Source organism: Strigops habroptila, chromosome 5, assembly GCF_004027225.2.
Source record: "Strigops habroptila isolate Jane chromosome 5, bStrHab1.2.pri, whole genome shotgun sequence".
NCBI classification, from domain to species: Eukaryota; Metazoa; Chordata; class Aves; order Psittaciformes; family Psittacidae; genus Strigops; species Strigops habroptila.
The window spans coordinates 62,534,358-62,556,339 of NC_044281.2; the positions used below are offsets into that span (position 1 = coordinate 62,534,358).

Sequence of the window (21,982 nt, forward strand, 5' to 3'; positions counted from 1 at the left end):
GTTTGATGGTTTTATTTTATATACCAGCTGTGCCTGGTCTCATACCTCAGACAAATTCCTAATTTTGTGAGCCCTTTCTATGAAGAACTAATTTTCATTTTAAGCCATTCTTGTCGACACCTGCAGCTCCCAGAACAGCCTTGTATTCAAAAGTGCTGCCAGATGCTCTAAAGGCTAACTGGCAGAAAGGCTTTGGAGGTGGTTTTGGTTTGTTTGGGTTTTTTTTGCCCCAACTTTGAAAGAAACTCCTCTTTTTACAGCGCCGTTACATGGGGGAATCCCTCCCGCCCTCTGAGCCCCCCTCCCCGCGTTCGCAGCCCTCTCGGGATGGCGTCGGCCTCTGGAAGGGCCCTGCGCGCCCCGCCCGCGGGGCCCAGCGGAGGGGGACGGTCCGGGGCCGGGGGGGGTCGGCGGCAGGCGCTGCGGAAGGCGTTTCCCGGGGTCCACTCTGGGCGGGGAGCCGTCGCGGGGAGAGGAGGGAGGGTGCTGGGGCGGTGCGGCGGCGGGGGCTGCCGGCGCTGCTGCTGGGAGCCGGGCTGCCCCGGCGGTCGGGTGAGCGCTCCGCGGGGACTCGGACGTAGCGGGATCCTGGGAGCGGCTGCGCGCCGGGAAGGGGCCACGGCGGGGACTCCGGTGCTGCGGAGCCCCTGCCCGCGGACAGCCTGCAGCGGGACTCCAGGTGAGCGGGGCGGAGGCAGAGGGGCCTGTCGGGGGGTCCGGGGTAGCGCCGCGCCGTCCCCCCCCCGCCCAGCCTGCGCGGCCGTAGAGCGCTCCGCTGAGCTGCCCGCCCGGAGCGGCCCCGGTGCGCACCGAGGGGGCGGCCCGAGGGGGTCCCCGCGCAGCCCGGGGGCTGCCGCCGCGCCGGGACCTGCCGTGCCTGTGGCTGGGCTGTTCCGGGGGGCAAATGAGGATTTGCCGGGGAGCCGGCGAGGGCACGGGGATGCCTCGCGGAGACTAGTGCTTAACCCCGACCCTGTCAGCGCCCGCTTCAGCGGCAGCGAGCAGCTCGAGGAGGGTGCTCCGGGCGGCCGGTACCGTCCCGGGGCTGCTGGGGGCGATGAGGAGGCGGCTCAGGGCGGGGCGAGGCGGCCCCCGGCAGCCCCGAAGGGAGCGGCGCTTTCCCTCCCTCCCGGCTCCTCTTCTCTCGCCGAGACCTTTCGAGCATCAGTTGCCCTTTTTACTGGTTACAGCTCTCCTCATCCTTCCAGCTTCGACGGGTGATCAGAGCATCGTAGCGGCTTTAGGTACTTACTCAGGGTCTAATCGCTTTTAAGAAATTAATGAACTTTCTTTGGAATAGCTCACATTGTTATTCTCTATTTGTATCTAATGTAATATCTTAGTAGAAATTTCCTACTGGTTAAGTAAGTTAGAAGCTGCTATTGTTGTCACTTTAAAACGTCACATTGATCTCTACATTTGCAAATCCTTCCATGAAAAGGTTTCTGTAGGAATTCAGTCCACTAGAAATGTTTGAATAGGTTTATATTTTTAATGTAGTTGCTCTTCAATTAAAAGCAGTTGCATTCATGCATGAAATTCGGAATTTAATAATAAATGATTGCTCAGGAGCTATCCCTTATTTTTGGCTTTTAAAAATGCAAAATTTAGTGCTTGACAGCTCTTTTTATCATTTATTAAATATACTTGGTAGTAGAGAAATGGATTTATGTAGGCAATAGGAAGACTGTGAGATTAAATTTAAGATTTACTTATTTTAATGTGTAAAACTACACCAAAGCATAAACTGCTCTTTGAGAAATCAAATTTATTTGGTATTGAAGCATCTTTCAGTATTTCAAAGCGAAGTAGAGCTGCCTTACAGAACTCTATAGAGATACTGTCTTATAGAAAAAATGAAGAAGCTTTATAGCTATAGAGATTTTGATGCAAAGTCAAAATATTACTTTAGCTTCTATCATCTGAACATAATATAGCCCAGTGAGAAAGTACAAAAATAAATGTTGTATAAAGAATTGTAGATTTTATGGAAGATTTTGTAAAAGAAATTACTTGGCTAAATCCTAGTATGTTATATGTGGATATTTCTGTGTCTATCATGCTGTGAATCAGTGAATATAATTTTCCTACAGCACAGTCATATGTTACTTGCAAATGCTATCAGTAAGCATCAGGTCAAAGAACAAAGCACTTTGTTGGGAATAAATTATTTAAGGTCAAAAAATTTTAGGTAAATTTTAATTTACAAAATTCGCTTTCCATTAAAGAGTTTCTTTGCTTCATTGTAGAGTAAAATAAGTTGTTTATGCTGTTCCCCACAATTTCACATTAGTGTTCTTCAGCTCAGTTACTTGCTGTTATTGGAGCTGACATTATGTAGTAAGTTTGGCATTAATGTAAATAAGACTAATGTTACTTAGTACTGTTGAAGAAATCTCTAGTATTAACCATATGAAAGTGACTGCTCATAATTTAAAAATATTTCTGTTCAAATGCAGATGGTGAACATGCCCAATCACAAAAGATTATGTAGCTGTATGCAGAGCTAAATGTAGTTGTGAATGCATGCAAGTGTGTATATATATGTGTAGATGTACATATGTATATGCTACACACACTGTATTAGTTTCTTGCAGAAAGAAACATTTGAACAGATATAACTTTTTTTTTTTAATTAAAAGCTACCAAAAATAAACAGCCGGACTGTTACACAAGAATGTACCTTATGTATCTTGAACATCAATCAGATAACGTAATTTCTTTTGATTGTGAAAAGATACGAATGTGAACTGTATGAAGAGAGAGGAAAAATGATTTGTGACTGTTTTCACAAGATATGCATTTTGGTTCAGTCTGGTTGTGTTTGGATCATGTTGGTTGGTTGGCTGGTTCTTTGTTTTCTGTGGCTGCACGTAAGGAATGGTGGTTTTGTCTGCAATGGATACCTGGGTGAAGGAACAAATGCACAAGTCTGAGTGAAAACAAATGTGTTAGCACAAAGTGCCATGGTCAGGGCTCCTATTTATGTGACTCGAACAAGGATTTTGCAGAAAGTGGATACACACATCTGTGTAAGTTTCTTATGTTGTGTTGACAGACATTCCCATGGAATAACTTCGTTGCTTTAAAACATGTGTTTGTTGTATGTGTTTGTTGGGGTTTTTTTGTGTGTGTGAGAAAAGTAGAGGCATTTTTACATCTGCTTTCTCTCCCTTCCTAGTTGTCTCCTGTAAAATTCAAAACTCTCATGACATTTTGGGGCATTATGTCTATTACTGAAAGGTGAACAATGCCAGAGCAGCAGGAGCAGAACCCAGACCAAGTCTCTGAGGTGACCACTAACACAATTCAGGTCTGGGAGTGCTCTGAACTGAAATATATCCATATAATGTACTGCATGTACTATGCTACTGAAATAATGTCAATTCATAACATTTACAGCCTGACGATCCTCAATCCTGGCTGAAGAATTAAAACACGCTCCCTTTATCCTACAGACCTCTGGGTTTTAGGTCTTAGGCCTTGAAACCACAAGAGCCAAGTGGTGGATTAAGGTAATGCTTCCATTAGACACAACAGCTATAGTCCAGTGGAGAATCAGCCCCTCAGTACAGGGTGCTGCACACAAAAATTAAGTCTTTGAAAGCCAGACTACACAGCTGTAGTCAAGTCCTCTTTACCCACAGGTGGATTGTCTGACTATGAATGTCTTGTACAAGCCAGTACCATCCACCAGGATCCATTAGATCAGACAGTGCCAGGCAGAAGCACTAATTCTGCCTCTGGAGCCAATCCAATTGGAAAGGAGTATTGATATTTTGTGTATCATGGAGCCAAACTCCTAAACCCAGTCTGTCTGAACCACTGGGACAGCAGAAAATAAATGTATTTCATCCTTTCTAATTAGGGAAGCACGGTATTACTGTTGCTTGTTGTCCAGCTTGAAACATCAAGAGCCCTCCCTGTGCCTGCACTGTGTTTCTTATATTCAAGCACTTGGAGGTGTTGAACAGAGACCTCAGTGACTCTGTCGCTCGTGTTCCATCAGATTGAAAACCTCCATTTACTACAAGGTCTGCTGAATTAAAGGCGGCTTCACGTCAACCTGTGCAGGTTCTGTTGCATCACACATCCCAGCATATCCATATTAACCAGGCTTTCCTGCTATGCGGGATAGTCCATTCCTCTCTTGCCCACACTGTTTCTTACCATGGAAGATAGAGGCAGTAGAAATAGGTGTTCAATGTAGAAATTTCCTAAGGACATGAGAAGTTTGGTGCCGAGCTACCATTTGAAAGTTGGTGGGGCTAGGGTAAATGACTACTGGGACTTATTCACACCTCCGTTATTTTCTCATTGGGCTAGACCTGATGTTCAATGTCAGGCATTTTGTTCCTTGGCTTCAGGGAAAAAGTGGAAATTGCATCCTTGTAGTGGTCTGGGAGAAGTGATTCAATCTGCATCTACTTTGGAAAGGCAGCTCTACCTGTCTATAGGACAGCTACCATGCACCAGGAGAGAGCCCACTTCAACTTTCCCTATCCTCAGAGAAAATGAGAAGAAACTTGGAAGTTTTTCTTTTGATCCGCACTTCCAAATGGCTTCCGTATTTCACAAGACTTGCTTAAGGCAAGTGTGGAGCTTGAGGTATTTACTCATTTCCAAGCAGGGATTTTAGGTCTGTCTTCTTCATTATTCCCACTGAAGTTTGAGAGATTGTTCATAATAAAAAGATTTGGCAGCTTCATGATTCACTAGGCTGGGTATCCAGCCAAGATATAATGATGGTTTATCAAGAGCTGTCAACTTACATTGTATGTACTGGGGATTTCAGGTGATGGAAGACAGTCTGAAGACCATAGAGCCTTAAAATAGGAAGAATTGGAGAACTGTTCCCTGAAGATACCATAATAGTATAACAACAAAAATTGTGAGCACCCCACCAGGTCTCTGATTCACAATAAAACATCCAGAAGGAGCTAGTTTCTGGAAGCTCAAAGCAGACACCACACTCTTCACTCCCTGATGCCTTGTGATCTTTTTCAGGGAATGCTAGGCAGTTTCCCTATGTCTACACATTATTTTTAGGGGCTTGTCAGGTCAGAGTTGTGCAGCTGCTGTATAGGAAGGTATGCTGAAAGAAAGCTGGGGATGGCCAGAAAGTCAAGGGAGAACCATTTTCATGAATCAGGCTAGGTCAGTCCCAATTTTATTCCACTCTCTTTAGATTCAGCTAATCTCTGCAGTCAGCAAATTCCTCTTGGTGCATAGTTGTATTTCCTTCTGCTTGTTCCCAGATGCCTAGCTCAGGCAAGCTGCAGGGATGGAGTAGTTCCAGGAGTACAGGGCATATGTTTAGCCAGCAGTACATCAAGGGCTATAAGGAACTGAGAAGAGATGTACTCACAGTATGCCCCAGTCGTAGCCCTGGACACACAAAATTCCAGACTCTACAGGTTTTATTATCATTAGCTCAGTTAATTTATCAGTGCTAATTTGGCTGTTCTTAATGCATAGATGGGAAGGGGCTCACTGGGAGAAAAGGGCCCTCTTTGGATCAGTGGCACTCTTGCTTCTATGTAGAATCATTGCTGGGATCCAAATTTGCTCAGTGGAAAATGGAGGATGAAAGATCATACTCAAAGATCAGAATAGCTGGCTTGTTCATCCCAAACAGGCTGGGAATGGCAGCACATAGCTATATCTGCCTGTCCTCTCCATGGACACTTGCACAATTTTCTTCACATATGCAGGATTTTCAGTAGTAAAGGTATAAAGGAACCACTTCATGCCCAAAAGAAAACTGTACCCAAGCTGAAGCACGGAAACTTTTCTTGCAGTGGAGATGAGCTAAAAGCAATCACTTGTTTAGACTTTTTATGATTTAAAAGGACCTTCTCAGCTTGTAATTTAATAGATTTAAGTTGCAGCTTCTTTCAGGATTTATTTTGTGAATATAGAAATATAGAATTACTTATTTTGTCTTTTGAAACAAGAATTCTATATTCCTTTCTTTGATTTTGTGTCAGTTTCCTTCAGTTTTAGTTTTAATTCTTCTCCTTTGCAGTTCACGTCTTGAATAAAAAGAGAGTAAAATCTTGCGCAAAAGGAAAGCACATTTATAAACCCAGTAAGTGGATTTTCTCACTTTTCCATCTCTGATTCCCTTGGAATTCCCTTCATGTGTTAAGAATCCTCAGTTCCTTATAACAACAGAGAATAATAAATGCTGCAGACAGAAGCACTCTGTCTGCATCAGCTCAATTCCTTTAATATCTGTAGTTTATTGTGCATGACACTGCATGTCTGATCATGGATTCCTCAGGCCGACACACCTCCTATTGAAATCAAAGGCAGTTTTGGCAGCGGCCACAGGAGTGCATTGGCATGAAGTCACAGGTTACGTGCTCCAGGGAAAACACCGTCACACTTCAGAGTAGAGAGGATTAAGCTAAAAAGTGAAGGAAATGATGGTTCCAGTAGTTAATATTTCTTTTTTTTCTTTTTTTCCTTTCAGTTTTGTTGACATGGCAAATGCAGAGCTATACAGTTTACGTATAGCAGACTTTCTCCTGCTCTGGAGAAAGTCTGGAGTAGATATAAAAATGGTTGGGGAAACTGTGGGATGATGCTTTCCAGGATCAAATACTTTCATTAGTTTTTATGAGTAATTTCTGTGCTGGCTTTTTTTCCAATTAGGGTAATTGCTTTGAAAGTAATATCACTATGTGCAAATTAATCCACAGTTAAAAGGGAACATAAAGGTGAAGTAGAAGAAACTATTGACATATTAAAAAAATCAAATTAATTTGAGAGAAACAATTTTTATTATCTCCTTCCATTTATGATTGTGGAGAGCTGAACTAGTGAATTAAGTTCTGGCTGAAAAGGTTCCCCTCTTGCAAAGGCGATTCATTGGTTTCCTTCATGCTTGCAAAGTCTAGCATAGTATTAAGGAAGGGTACCTGCTTTTATGACCGCCAGGAAACTCCAAGTGATGGCACAGTTCAACAATGTCTGTGTGCTGTGGTGAGGAGAATTAGGCCAAGTTCTATGAAAATAGGAGACAGGGAAGTCCTTGCTCAAGTTGGTCTTTCTACATTTGGGCATTGCCAGATATTTCTTAGAAGAGCTTGCAGTGACACCTGAAGGCCATGTAGTAGAAAATCAGGGGTCTGAAAGTTAGCTTGGCACTGTTCCTATGCCCTCCTCTCACTTCCCCTCTCTAGAAACATGTTTTTCTCAAGAGCTGAGGGAGCTGTGAAAAAATTTTTCAGGGTGGCGGAAGTTGTAACTCTAGTTGGTAAATGGGATGATATACAGATGCTAGGAAATGGGGAGAGAGGAGGAGAAGGCTACCTGCAGGGTTCCAGCTTGAAAGAGCAGTTAGGAAACCAAAAGATGACTAGCAATTTGTGTGCCACTCTTGGAAGCAAGCAGGCTGGGAGCAGTTGCTGTGAGCATTATCTATTTCATGTGCTTTTTGATGGACCATCCACAATTGCATAATCTATAGGGAGTTGCCTGCCCATAGGTACTTGTTGTTTGACAGATCTGTCACACTTCTCAGAAATCAAGATGCAAAATCCATCACTCAGGGTCATGGTATATGTGTATCAGATACTCTCTCAGGGATGAAGAGTCCATTAAACAGCAAGTCCCTAAACTCATCTGTATGAAGAATTTGCATCTGTGACAGATAGAATATGGAGAATACCCGTCACCTAACAGGTGATCTGACTTTAATGCGCTACTAAAACACTATAAATATTAATTTTATTTCACCCTTTCAGAGACAAGTGTGTGGGTGAGCCTAGAGGGATAGGAACTGCTTATGCAGAACATGAGTGAGAACAGTAGGGTTATGTTGCACGAGGGGGATCACATCTCTGGGAGGCAATGGCACTCCCAGCATTGGCGGTTTGAGGGAAGCATATCATTGCGTGCACGATACAGAGCTGAAGATATGACCTTCACAAAGAAGCCTGTGAGAGAGTTCTGTAAACTTTGCTACATAATAGAAGAAGAGTGAATTAGTCAGATGTGTGACAGCTAGTGAATCTGTAAGAAATGAGAGAAGAGCAGAATCATTGCTCCTTAAAGGAGGAAGCCAAAATGTAGAAATCAATAACATAAGACAAAAGTAATTGGTTAGGTGAAGTCTTGGAGAATTCTCTGTTATGATAATTTTCTCTGTCCTTTGCTCTTTACGAAGAATGCAAGCAATTCACCTACTTCAGCCCATTGAAGAAAAATGTCAGGCATTCTAGTATACCTTCTCCATTTCTCATTATGACTGCGTTTGTAGATTCTTAATAAGTATGACTTTCCATAGACTATGAAGAGTGTTGGCAAAGATGTGAGATTTGCACTGAGACCAGACTTACAATTAAACAAGAGCTTAAGTAGTGGATTCATGGGTTAGTGTAGAATTCTCATTCAGGTTCAAGTCTGACGTTCATGAAGTATGGAAGTTTTGCAAAATATCCCATTCTTGGTTGTGGCTGAAGTTTTGGCTTTAGATTATAACCAAATGAAAAACATAGAGAGGTTAGTCTGGACCCAAATCAAACTCCCATTCAAGTTGAGAGGCATTTCAGATTTATATTCTGGCCTATTTACACATGATCTTACTTTGTCCTAGCTCATTTCTGTCATCTGTTTCAAGTGCTGCATGCGGTGCTGCTGTATATCAGCAATGCTGAGCTATCTGCAGGGCTCTCAAGCTATGAGGTTGCATTGGGTGTTACGCAGTAAGCCTTCTGCACTGCATGCTGCTACAGTGCAGACACACCCGTTGGCCCCCTCAGAGAACTCAGCAGATGCCCTTCTGGCAGCAGTCGGACCTGACCTTGCACACAGCCATTCCTTGGCTATCTCTGGGTTTGCAATGAGTGGTGGCAGGACTGAGCAGAGCTGATCAGAGTCCTGGGCAATCTCATGCCCATACCCTGTGGAGATTTACTCCTGTAAAGTGTCAGTGTGCATTTTACTGGACTTACTAGGGGAAGAGCACTGGGTGGATTTAGGCTTGGAGTATGGCTAAACTTCCCTGACCTTTGCTGAAAGGGCACCTCCGTGTGCGTTTTCCAGACACTACTATCATCAAACTCATCAGACAAAGGTAAAATCTATGTTAGTAAACTTTCTTTAGAAGTGCCATGCAGCCTGATGAATTTCTTTAACAGCAACACCATTAAAAAGTGATTTTGAAAAGTCTGCAATGTAGAAATATGTTGCCTAGGTTGTCTCTGTGTGAGTGCCCTTTTTTATGCTGCAGTTGCAAAGTTGCACAATCCAGCCACAATATTGCAGTGATGCCTGTAAAACTTTTACAGATACTTAGCTCTCCTTCACCTCTTACTCCTGTTGTGCTTGGTCCTTTTATCTGCTTTCAGCTCATTGTTGTGTTTCCTTTGCTCCAATCTGTTCAGAAAGTAAATCAATTAAATTTCTCTCTCCTCTAAGGTTGTGTTTCGAGACTCAGTCTTTACTTTTGAGGAGGTCAGTATTTCAGTTCTCCAAGATAAGGGCTGCAGCCACCAGAGAATCCCCTACCACCCCTCACCTGTGCAGGAGGCAGGACTTGTTCCAGTAGTGTCCTCTTGATGAATCTGGACTTTACAGTGGAGACCTCTGAGCGAGTGCTGGCCCAGATTGGAAAGCCTGCAGGATATAGCACATCATTTTGCAGAGGTAGCAGTACAGTCATGCTTGCTAGCTGTTACACCTCAGCTCATGAACTTGCCTCTCTATCACTAGCTGAAAGCTTGGCCATGCAGAAGGAAGAGCTTTCGCACGCTGTTTGGAGACTGTGGAAAAAAAGGTTAGCCCTTTTTCTTCTAAAGATGTTGCAGAGGATCACCACTCTCCACTCTTAAGTACCAGCCGCATATCTTCAGCCTACCTTCTCTGTTTCTAGAAAAGAATGTTGTAAATTGAAATTACACTCCCTACTTACACAATGCTGATCAAACCCTTTGAAAGCACCTAACCTCCTGTCTGAGCAAAGGGAGGCAGAGAGAGCAACTCACTCATGAGAGAAGCGTGACAGGGTGTTCAGAAGCTGCGGTGAGATAACACACTAACAGCATCAGGGACTCGGTTTGTCCTGCTGTCTCTTTGGCTTGGGACACTGTTATCCTTAGATGTTACACTAGATGGTGCATTTGACAAGTTATTTGAAGAGATTGATCTTCCCAAACTGAAAGCCTCCAGCACAAAGCTGACGGTAACAAGCCCATTTGCTGGGTACACATGGTACAGCCTTTTTAGAACTTTTCACAAAGTTGACCCTTCTGTGCAAGAGTTGAATGTGACCACAGCTGCCAAGGCAGTACTTTGCGATTTTGGCATTTATGGGTTTTTTAACCATCACAGATCTTTGACTAATTCACAAGCCACTTAGAAACAAGCAAACAATGGCATATTGAGTTTGAGGGAGGCCTGAGTTTAGATAGAGGAAGGATCTGTTAGAAAAATACTGAAATTCCTTATTAACCTTCATTTCCCACATCACGTCAATCTAGATGAATTAAACAGAACTGAAGATGTGCAGATATTAATTTATTTGCTGGAGAATAAATGGGATTAATTTGCATATGGCCAGATACATTTGCCACAGGGCAGTGCTTCCTATAAGCCATCCAGTGAGAAATGACAGCTTTCTTTCCCCTCTCCAGAATGGAGAATTAGCCTGCAGGCAGGCCTGTGTGACAGTACATATAGGCAGAAACTCCACCCTCCCCTTGGGTATGTGGAAACCCTTCTGTGTTCAGGCTTTGAGGCAAGAGGAGGCTCCAAAGGAGGAGCAGGTAGCACAGCAAGGAGTACACACATTGCTGGGAATTGCTGACACCTTCACAAGCAGCTCAGAAGAGCTGTCTGGGTTGTAGGTGTGGGCTCTGGGTTTGCTCTAGGAGTTGATGGTTGCAGACCCATCTTGCCTGTAATAGTGCTAAAGCTTTCTTTGGGACGTATATTATGGCAGAAATCACTAGGTGGTGCTGTTACACATAAATCTCAGTTTTTCTTGGTATTCACAGTTGTCTTGGTATTTTCAGTCTTCCGAGAAATGGTTCATGTTAGGGTTGGGTTTATGGTACTTCTTTGAAAAGCTGCTGAAATAGAGAAAAGTTGCAGCAGCAGTAGCTAGGTGGAAGGGATTGTAGCTTCTTCAGACCCTTGTATCTGTGCTTGGGCTGAGATTTCTGGAGGAAGAGACTGCACACACTTTTGAGAAGTGTGCATGCTCAAATCCAGCATCCTCCCCCACTGAAAACTCAGCTCTGAGGGCCCTGGATTTCTGTTTCCTCTGGAGTGACAGCAGTGTGCCAAGGCACAGCAATCTCTTAGTTCACATGGAGAAATTCACATGAAGTTCACAGAAATTTTAGTAAAGAGTTGCCTTCTAGGGTCATAGGTGGATAAGGACAATAATGTCAGAAGAGATTAAGAATATCCTGAATATGAATTCTTTAGAGAAGGAACTGGCTCAGGTTAAAATATATTTCTAACATTTTTCTTATTTAGAGAGACTTCTAAGCATTTTTAGATTTCAAGTTTTTTTTCTGATTGGTTTGGAATTTGTATTTCTGGTATTATTAAAAAAAAATATGCCTTGATGGTTTTAATTTATTAAAAATTGGTATATTTTAAATGGAAACACACCCATACATATGAATATGTTGTATTTATTGAGGTAGATTCTGTATATTGTACAAATGTACACATAGATCACATCATTCTGTTCCCACACCAATAGTAACTTAAGGAAATTATTGGGAAACCAGGCAATGAAACTCATCATGAAGAGAAAGCAGAAACTCAGTCTGTCATTCTCCTAACAACTAATCTCTTTTCCTTAACCTTTTAGGTCCCGCTCTTTGCCTTGGTTGTCTTGTTCAGGCCTTCATCCTTGAGATGATTACCACTTACTGCGTGTGTAGCCATGTATTTTAATATTTTCAGGGTAGGTCCTTAGACCTTCCTTACCAGAAAGAAATTATACTGAATTAAATATACGGATTTATAAACTGATTTAGTTAAATCAGTGCAACTCTCCTGAGCACATCATACCACTTCAGTTTAAGTCATGAGTCAGTGAGTAACAAATCTATTCTGTTGAGTGAGAAAGATTAGACTGGATCTTCAGCCCCTCTATCTCAGTATTTATTAGGCTAAAGCCTCTTCAGGGCTTGTTGCTGTTCTGTTTAATTTTCTCTGCCTAATGGACCTGATCAAGCTCTTGATGGCATAAATGAGGGTTTTTCTACGACCTCCAGCTGGGAGCTGGAGATGGCAATATCTTTATTAAAAACCTAGAGAAGTTAAGAACGAAAAATAGCTGAAACCTACCTCCTCACAGCATACAGAATTCTCAGATTGTGGCTCATATTGCAGAAATCGCCTCTGCTCTGAGTAATGTAATATTCTACATTCAGGGCAGGAAAATTCAACCTTTAATGGCATCAGTCTCTACTAACATTATGCTAAGAATATCACCATGCAAAGAGTCATAATCTGATTTAATTTTCCTAAAATAGTAGATAAGTAAGATCTCTCATATATTTTGAGATGGGATGAAAATAATCTTTTTGTCAATTTCCACAGATTTTGTGCATTCAGATTGAATAGACTCAGGACTCAGATTAATCCTGGTTTTGTACCAGCATAAACAAAAATTTAGACTGATGTTGCACTCCCAAATCAAAGAGCAGAGCTTTTTCAGAATGTGTTTAAGAAAGTGCTTGCTCTTTGTTGTTGTTGTTGTTGTTGTTGTTCTCCTCTTTCTTCACACTTCTACAAACTACTACTAATAAATAGGAAGGATATCTGAGAATATGCTGAACGAGCATATGCTGAGTTCCACTCACTGAAAGTGTTGCTTACTGTTCCCAAAGCTTCTTATTCCTGGCTCTAGAGAGTAGCAGTGTAGCAGGACTTGAACTCTTGGAGGATCTGCCTATTCCACAAAAGAGGAACTTCTTTTCTAACCTAAAATTTTGGTTTAGTGTGAAGTAATTTTTCTCTTTCTGAACTGGATATTGACAAAGCTGCAAACTCTGTAACCAACATTGTCCTAGCACACTCTTACAATTCACCTACATCTCCTGAAAGTAAGTCTTTGTATTGGAAGTAGTGATGCTCCCTTCCATTTCCATCTCTATTCCAAATATGATTTCTTGTTTATTTTACAGGTTTATGATGGAACTTACATCTTTGCCTAAATTCCTTTGGACAAGTGACAACAAATTTCTGCATCACCATTTTCCGGACATATTGGCTACTGTTCATACCACACAAGACATTGCTGAAGAAGTTGTTTTTGGACCATGCATGCTCCAGAACACCCTGCTGGACACTGTAGCTTTTATTGCTCTCAAGTGTTCCGATAGACGGAACGTCCACTATGTATTTAAGGTAGGAGAAAGCATAGTTTAATTTTAGTCATATCAAAAAGGGTTACACCACACCTGGGAAGGTAACTTTGCCAAGGGGTAGATTTTTGCTTTATTCAGCACAACTAACAGCTCCTTCAAAGGGGAGAAGTAGCCAGTGCATTTCAGATTTATGGGCTGTAGACTGAAGGGACCTCAGTGAAAACTCTTTCCTTTGCAGGAAGAATACAAAGTCCCACTTCTATGCTGATGATTGATGACCTGCTTCAGCGTTGACCAGGAATAGGAGGAAAGAGGGACAAATTGTTCAGAAACTTCATTAGCTCAGGTTTCATCCTTACAAAGGATGGAGGAGGCTTATCAGGAGATGTGACAGCCCTGTAAAAGCAGAGAGGGAAGACTCTGTGTGGCATTGCATTGATTCATGCAGGTGGTACATTCACAGCATTTATTGACAGATCTGAGCAAGAATTAACCCAGTTTGCTCAATTATCCATAAAATAAAATCACAGTGGCAGTGGTCTTAGCACAGGCTGTATGAACTGTAGAAGACATCAATCAGGCAACTAGTCCACACAGTCTTCAGGCAGCCACAGCTTATTGCTACTAGTACATGGATGTCCTAAAGTTACCTTAGATATGTCTGTCTGTGTTACAACTGCACTTTTCAATCATAGAGAAGTCATAGAGTCTGTGAAACAAAAGGAACGGTCATGTAGGGAAATTAAAAACCGCCAGGATTGTGATGGAGCGTTAACTCTCCAGCTCTACTTCCCCAATTTTTTGTTCCCTAGCCACCGTTGATCGTAACATTTTCATTTGGACAATGTATTTCTCTTACTGGACTGTTACCTTGGCTTTCTGGCTCCTGAAGTGTACTGCAGTTGTCATTGGTCTAGATGAAGACAGGGAAATAGTGTTTTACAATGCGAGGCAAGCAAGTTTCCCACATGCTATGGCATGGATGGATCTGGGAGAGATCCAGGTTCTCCTGTGTTTCTGTGCTCTGGAGGAGAGAAATCCCAGAGACTATGTGTAATATGGAAGATGCAGCTGTTGGGAGATACCTGTTTGACACTTTTGCTTTAAACAAATTGAGAAAGAAAAGAAGAGGCTTCAGGGTTTTTCTATTTAGTTGAGTCTCTGGCACACATTTGCTTGCTTGGACAATGTTATTAGTACTCCAGGAGAACTACAAGCTCTTTGGAGAAAGATTTCTTCTGAAACAAGGCTTTATTTATGGAATATTTTTGTATTCCTCCTGGGAGTTTTGGGATTGCTGTAGACTCAAGAAAGAGTCTCAAAGGGTTTGGTTTTGTTTTGGTTTTTTTCACATTGGAAGAGCCCTCCATAGTGATGGCTTCAGTGTTTTGCTATATTTGGGCTAAGTAATTGTTATGCAGCCATGAAATTAGATGTCTGAGTCGGCTCAGATCTCTGTCTTTTGGCAGTAGATATATCAAATTCTGTGCAAGTAGCTGTTTCACATGCAATTGCTGGCCCCATATCCTGCTAGCTATTTATAATTAAAAGTGAACCTTCCAGAAATCAGGAACTATTATCAAGTTCCTAACTCTGTGTAGAGACAATTAACAATTCAATCATGATACTATGTTATCATGGCACTAAGGTGCAAAACATGAAATGGATTTTCATATGCTGTCTATTCTTTTTTTCTATGGTACAAAAAAAATACATGCAGGAATAATTTGGCAAGGTGGATTCTTCACAGCTGAGGTTCATGTTCATTATAGTTCAGCACTCCTACAAGACTTTGGGGAATATCATTTCTAACAAGGGTTTCCTCATCTTGGGCTTTTATGTTTAATCCAAAAGGGAGTTTTATGTTTTTTCTGTCATCCTCATGAAGACCTTGATTTGAGCTCCTTGGGCCAATTTGTACACTTGAGCAAAGAAAATGCCTTGGCAACTGATGGCGTAGGTGGTTCTTTCCAGTCAGTCATTTACCGCAGCAAAGCAAACCAGCCCTTTACAAAGCTCTCTGTCCCACTGGGTTCCTCTGCTCCTTACAACTTTTTGTGGGTTCCAAGAAACAGTCTTATACTCTCCCTTCTCCTCCAGCCTCTTTCAGGGAAGCCACATTGTCTCTGTAGCCCAGCTGTGATTGAGCCTGTTGGGCTGTGAGGCCCTTACCTTGAATATGGGTGCAAAGGATTCATTTAACGCATTGCCATCTCCAGAAGAGGGTGACCTTGCAGGGTTTATAGTGTCTCTAAACACATGGGAAAACTACAGCTGGTGCACGCTTCTACTTGACAGCACCCAGATTTTAATGTTCTGTCCTTTACTCCTCTCAACCTTCTTTAATCTGCCTCAGCTCTTTCCCTGGAGTCCTGGTTACTGGGGGAGCTGTGTTCCCTTTGACTTTGCTTAGAGGGCCGGGTGGATACTTGGTATTTCTGAAACACAGAAACTAATAAATGACAGCTTCTGTCATAGTTATTAGTTACAACCACTGTGTGTGGGTGGGTGTGCTTCTGTTGCTGTCAGACTTCTGTATTTCTCAATCATTGTTAATTACCATGGTGTTTAGAGAGCCAGTTACAGGGCATGCTAAATTATTTTCTTTTTTATACTAATTAACTCTTATCCTAATGGTCCCTCAATGTTTCATTCTTTTATTCAAGCTACTAAATGTGGTCATACTTTTCATGATAGGTAATAGAGAGAGTTAAAAACGGGGAAAAATAGCCAACATACTGTTTCTGATACCAAACACCAATGAATGGCTGCCCTGCAGTTAGTAGAAAACAAAGAGCTATATATTGCTTGGGGTAAAATTTAAATCATACTTGTCATGAGACATTTTTCATTTCCCAACTTCTTCCTTTCTAAACAATGACTTAGTGCTTAAAAATTAGTTGAGACTTTTCATACATGTAAATGTTGCCCTTGATCGCCCTGCATTTCAGCCTCCAAGCTATGAAAATCTTTCCCGTCTTTCAAATACTGCAGAGGACATAGATCTGCTGTGGTAAACACCAAGGAAAAACCTATAAGTAAATAAATAAATAAATCATTCCTTATTCAGAGCAAATGCAATAAGGTAACTAAGATGGGAGCCACACACTAAATGAGAGGACAAAGCCAAATGTTTTATAGTTATATCATTCCGAGAGCATGGTCAACCTGTGACTGAATGACCCAGGAGCCCTGTGGGGAAAGGAGTATATGTGACTGAGGACTCTGCTGGAATATACACACAGAAGGGAAATTTAATTTGAGCAGTAGACTTAATACTATTTTTTTAACTTCTGAGTGCCTGACCTTGCAACCTAAGCAACATTTTTTAACTTCATTTGTTTGGTATTTCTGAATGCACACATACTGAAAGCAAATCAACCCCTCACAACTCTCAGAAATAATTTAATAAAAAATATTAATCTGATGAGTTTTTATCTGTTTAAGTACCATGAAATGAATTTAATCAATCTGTCAAAGACAGAAATAGGAATATATAATTTTATTTCTGAAAAAAAGGGAAGATATCATTTAAGATCTTCTTATTTGTATTTATTAAAAACTAATTTTTATATTATCTAGCCAAACAGTCATATATGCAGATTTTGTCTCCTTAGGGTATTGAATCAAATAACCAGGATTATTCTTACACCTCCTGATCCATATCCCCTTATACCAGTGAAAAACTCCACATGCAAGTGCCCAGAGTGTGTGTTCATTTCCAGCCTCACACTGCACTGATCCAGGGGCTGCACATCTCACACCTCCCAGCCACAGCACTCACAGTCTCCTGGTTCATATCCAATTTTCCCCTGGGATTGAGATCCCTTCTTACAGAGGAATACAACTTCTGTGCCTCTGTGATCCACCCCTGATACAGTCCCCTGGGACAACCTGCATTGGACAGAGGACACCATCCTTGCTATGAGTGTGCTAGAGACTGAATGGCATACCAGCCCTGTCATTGCCATGGGAGGTTACATGTGAACATCGGTGTCTCCTTCTCCCTCTCATCAGCTGTATTTCCAGAGCTCTCAGCTCATACCAGGGAAGCCTTTCGCCAATGATGACTTTGGATTTGGTGACGCTGTCTATGAACTGCGCTCACAGATTTGGCATACTGGCTCTGTGTGAGGCAGGAAACAGGTTTTGTTCTTGAATTTGATGGAAATCTATTTTGGGTTCCAAGACCTAAAACTTGCCTTTTTTGTATCCTGTCTCACAGGTAGATGTTACATCTGTGCACAGTCCCACGGGACTGCCTTGGATGAGACTTGTACAAGCAGCTGCCAATAGCAATGAGCAGAACTTGGAAGCTTATTTAGAAAACAGTCAGTTATATTACCGCTCTACCAGGAAAATCAACAAAAATGAGGAGCTGCTTGTCTGGTATGACGAAGAGCTTTCCAGCCTCTTGGGTTTCAATGAGATAAAAGCTCAGAGTCCCCAGAATGGTAAGTACCAGATTGCTGACTGCAGAAGTGAATCTACTGACAACTGAAGTGAATCTACAACTTCTTTAGTATGTGGTAATCTTGTAATACAGGAAGTAAAACCTGTCTAAATCCTTAGCTCGTCAGCTAGGGAAAAAGATCTTCGTCTTTGGAGATAGAGCTGGAGGGATAAAGCAAGAACAATTTTGCAGTGCTTAGTGCCATTTTCAGTGCTACTTTCCAGCAGAAGATGGTGCACTAGGGGTTAACGCTGAAATTTTTGAATTGTGTAATGAAAGTCTATGCCCCTGAATACCTAGGAATAATAAAAGCCTAAAATATCAGTTGGAAATATGCCTTTGTTAGCTTATTAAGGAATCAGGTATAGGCTAGTGTTCAGTCTGCCCATTTAGCATGGGGCACAGTAGGAATGAGGAAAAGGGCATGGTTTTATTTCTGAGATGTTGCTAGAAATCTATTGCTCTAAAAGAAATTGAATTGGCAATTGTTGGAAAAAAAGAAATCTAGATTACAGAGATGAAGGCAATCACTGTCAGGTCCATGCCAAAGCTGACTCCAGCTGTCATTTGCCCCAAACTTTGACCTGGAACAAAACCCTTTCTACATTCCCTTTGGTTGATTTAAACACATTTTACATAGGTTGATAGTAAAGGTATAGGTTAGTAAGAGTATGAGTTGGTAAATTTATATGGTAATGTACTTGCCTGTAAATTACTATTAAGTTCATAAAGACACATTCATAGCAGGAAACCACTAAATCATTCTAAAGGATTTCAGTCTATTCTGCTAGCTTCTGTGTAGACACACACTGTCAGCTTTTGAATTTACCAGGGCAAAGTGTTACCTACACAAGAAACTCTATGCCTAGACTCAACACTTTAAACTAGCAGGTATAATGTTCCACCCAAATTAGCTGCCTTAGTTTCTTTAAAAAAAATTCAGTTTCTGTAGTTTGGGAAGCAATCTAAGCTGTGCTAAGCCTACAAATTACGGGTTTGTACTTCTACCTGATCAATGTACAACCTTTCCTATGTATCCCTGGCCCCAGGTGCCATCTGGCTTCATTTGCATTTAAAACTGCTGTGTGTTGTGAAATAATGTAGCACATTTACAGAGGTTAAGATGTGCCATGCATGTCTTGATCACTAAATTATGTACCATCTATTCCTGGGCAATCAATCCTCCCAATGAACCAGAGATGCAGTACTTCTGAAGGCCAGAAGGAAACAGTGTTCCCCATTCCTCCTGCCCATCACTGGCATTGTTTCACTTTGAACATTATTTTCTGTGCCACAGGCATCCTGTGCCTAAAGGCATATAGCAGTTTGCCAAATCAGCATGAGTAAGGGCTTCAGGCATTACTGTCAGGTGATTTGTGAAAGGTATTAAACTTCTGGAGTATTCTATGCAGAAAATAGAGGCTTATGTCAAAATCTGTGAGTCCAGGTCTAAACCACATTATTATGACTTGAGTATATAGAATTTAACATTCAGCCTGTATTAAAGCGAGTGACTTAGGAAATGTAGGCCCACATTTGGGTTCAGACTTCAAATCGTCATAAAGTCCATATGGTTTTATCTAGATCATTGTGTACTGACCATTTAACATAATACAAATTTGGCTTCAGACTCCAAATGAAAGCAGTTTTACAAGTAGCATATGGAGGCAAATGTGTGTGAACCATTTTCCATAGCAGCAAGGGACCTGATCCCACACTGGCATTAGCTTTACCATGTGTAATCTTGTATGGCATAAGAGATTTTTCTGTATTTTTGTTTGCGTCAATGGCAGGGTGAGGATCTGCATCCGTCCATGCTTCTACGTTTGCAAAACTCATTATCTGTTTTCTGTTTCTGCAGATTTGAGATGCCAAGAATGTGATCAAGTCTTTAAATGTGAGCATTCTTATCTCTCCCATGTTCGCTTCCTATGTGTGCCAGAGAAGAGCACCCTGCTATGGAAAAACTTCCAGAACCCTAAGATGGAAAAAAGCAACTTAGCCGAGCAAACCACGAATTTCCACAGCTTGGCAAGGGATCTAGAGGTCAAAATGGCAGCTTGTAAAGATGATGCCCATGGTCTCACAGGAGAAAGGAGAGCAAAATCTGAAGGGGCTGAGAACAACAAGAGCAGGAAAACAGTGTTGTTGGAGAAAAACAATAATCTGAGTGAGGAACATAACTGGGGGGGCAAGGAAGAGGTTGGGGGAGAGCATGCATTGGCTGGTTCTTTCTGGAAGCTTAGTTCAGGGAGGCAGTCAGCTAGGAAGGATGCTTTAGAGCAGAAACAGAGCGCTTTCACTGAGGTCAGGAGGATGAAGGAGAAGCTGAGGAATGAGGGACCGAAGGAGCCAGAAGAGGAGGATGGCATAGTCCCGCTTGGTAAAGAGCAGGTATCAAAGGAAGTGTTGCTAAACTCCTCTGGTAGTGCATTCTCCTTTGTGTGGCCCACCAGAACCCGAGGAGAACAGAAGAGTGCTTTCAGCAAACCCAGTAAGTGTCTAACAGAAAGACCTGCAATAAATTCTTCTCATCCCATAAGTGAGTCACCAAAGAGCTTGGAAGAGCTGTCTGGCTTCCTTGCCACCACAGACATCATGTGCTGCAGCACCCTTCTCAATTCCAAGTTCTTTGTCAGTGATTTGTGTAATGTCCAGATGCTGCAGACAAGCATCACTCAGAGCAATGCTTTCCCATATACCTCAGAACCGTGGCCCAAACAAGCAGGAGGACAGTTACAAAACACAACCACCACTTCTTCCTCCTCCTCCTCTTCCTTGACTCTTCTTCCCCCCACCTTCACATCCTTTGGAGTGGCTGCCCAGAACTGGTGTGCCAAATGCAATCTGTCCTTTCGCATGACATCTGATTTAGTCTTCCACATGAGGTCACATCACAAAAAAGAATACTCCTCAGCTGAGTCCCAGTGCAAGAGAAGACGAGAGGAGAAGCTAACATGTCCCATTTGTCATGAGTATTTCCGAGAACGCCATCATTTATCCCGGCACATGACTTCTCATAATTAGAGCTGTGCAGATAGATCTCACCAAGGGACTGGGCAGGTTGGGTAAAGAAGGGAAGCACAGAACACTTGTATCCATTTCTTTTTGAGTTTACATTAATTTCTTACAGGAAACCACTGTTTACAGTAATTAATTTATAATAGATGCTTTGCAAAAAAAGAAAAAAAAGTAAAATGTTTACAAGAGTCTGAATGGGTTGTAAGTTTTGAAATCTCAGCCTAGCCGTTGTCAATCTATTTTTGAGGAAATAAAATAGTGAAATGAATGCACATGCAGTATTAATTTGCAAGGAGTTGGCGACAAAAATATTGTTTTGCAAATAGTTTTCTTTCTTGGTATTTCATTTGCTGGTGTTGGTGTAGTACAATGTAAATACAGAAGTAAGAACCACATCTTTGAATGAGGACTATTTAAGCAGTAAAAAAATCAAAGCTTATATGCTAAAAGAAAGAAGATGCTGTTTCTTGCAGCTTTGGTGGACTCTTACTCCTTCATGTTAGCTGAATCGTCTCTCTTTCCAGATTTGTGAGCCTAAGCAAAAAACTTTTATCTCACTATCACCTTAGCTTTGAAAGGGACTTGAAGTTACGACTGTATCTGATATATACGACTGATATCTGATATATATATCTGTGATTGTCAACAGCTGAACAACAGACTGCCAAAGAAGATGTGACTTGTAAATCAGTATATCTGAGTTCTGTTCTAGGCTCTGCAACTTTTGAAATACTTTTTACAACGTCAAATCAACATTCTGCCCTGATGTGTGCTTGCAAGATCTGTGCGACTTTAGCAGGTGTACAGTTCTGATGGGGGTAGAGTTTGGCCTGTGGTTTTCAGGTTTTGGATATGCTGAAGGAAGCAACTAGGGTATTTGAGTTACTATTAACTACTGATACACAGAATCTGGCCACCTTAGTTGTGGATGATAGGCTCTGTTCTGCTATCAGCGAGAAGAAGAATGTCCTTCACAAAATATGAGTAAATGACTTTGTAATATGCTCATTATTTCCACCATACTGATGATGTAGTCCAGTGTTTGTCTACTGCACAGTAGACAGATTTTTTCTTTGAGTTCCCATGATGATGCCTAGGCTGATAATGCAAGTATCAGCAAATAAACACATCTGAGTGATAAAAGACAACCTGAGAGTCTTAGGCT

The 21,982-nt window shown here is 41.8% G+C and overlaps 1 protein-coding gene across 1 annotated transcript; it reads left to right on the top strand.

Annotated features, from left to right (window-relative positions):
- The first annotated feature begins 522 nt into the window (after positions 1–522).
- On the top strand, positions 523–21,112 carry ZNF488 (zinc finger protein 488). Its single transcript, XM_030487260.1, has 4 exons — positions 523–679; positions 13,161–13,383; positions 17,569–17,797; positions 19,658–21,112. The coding sequence occupies exons 2-4, from the start codon at positions 13,165–13,167 to the stop codon at positions 20,821–20,823; spliced, it is 1,614 nt and encodes a 537-aa protein (XP_030343120.1). The 5' UTR covers positions 523–679; positions 13,161–13,164; the 3' UTR covers positions 20,824–21,112.
- The last annotated feature ends 870 nt before the right edge of the window (positions 21,113–21,982 follow it).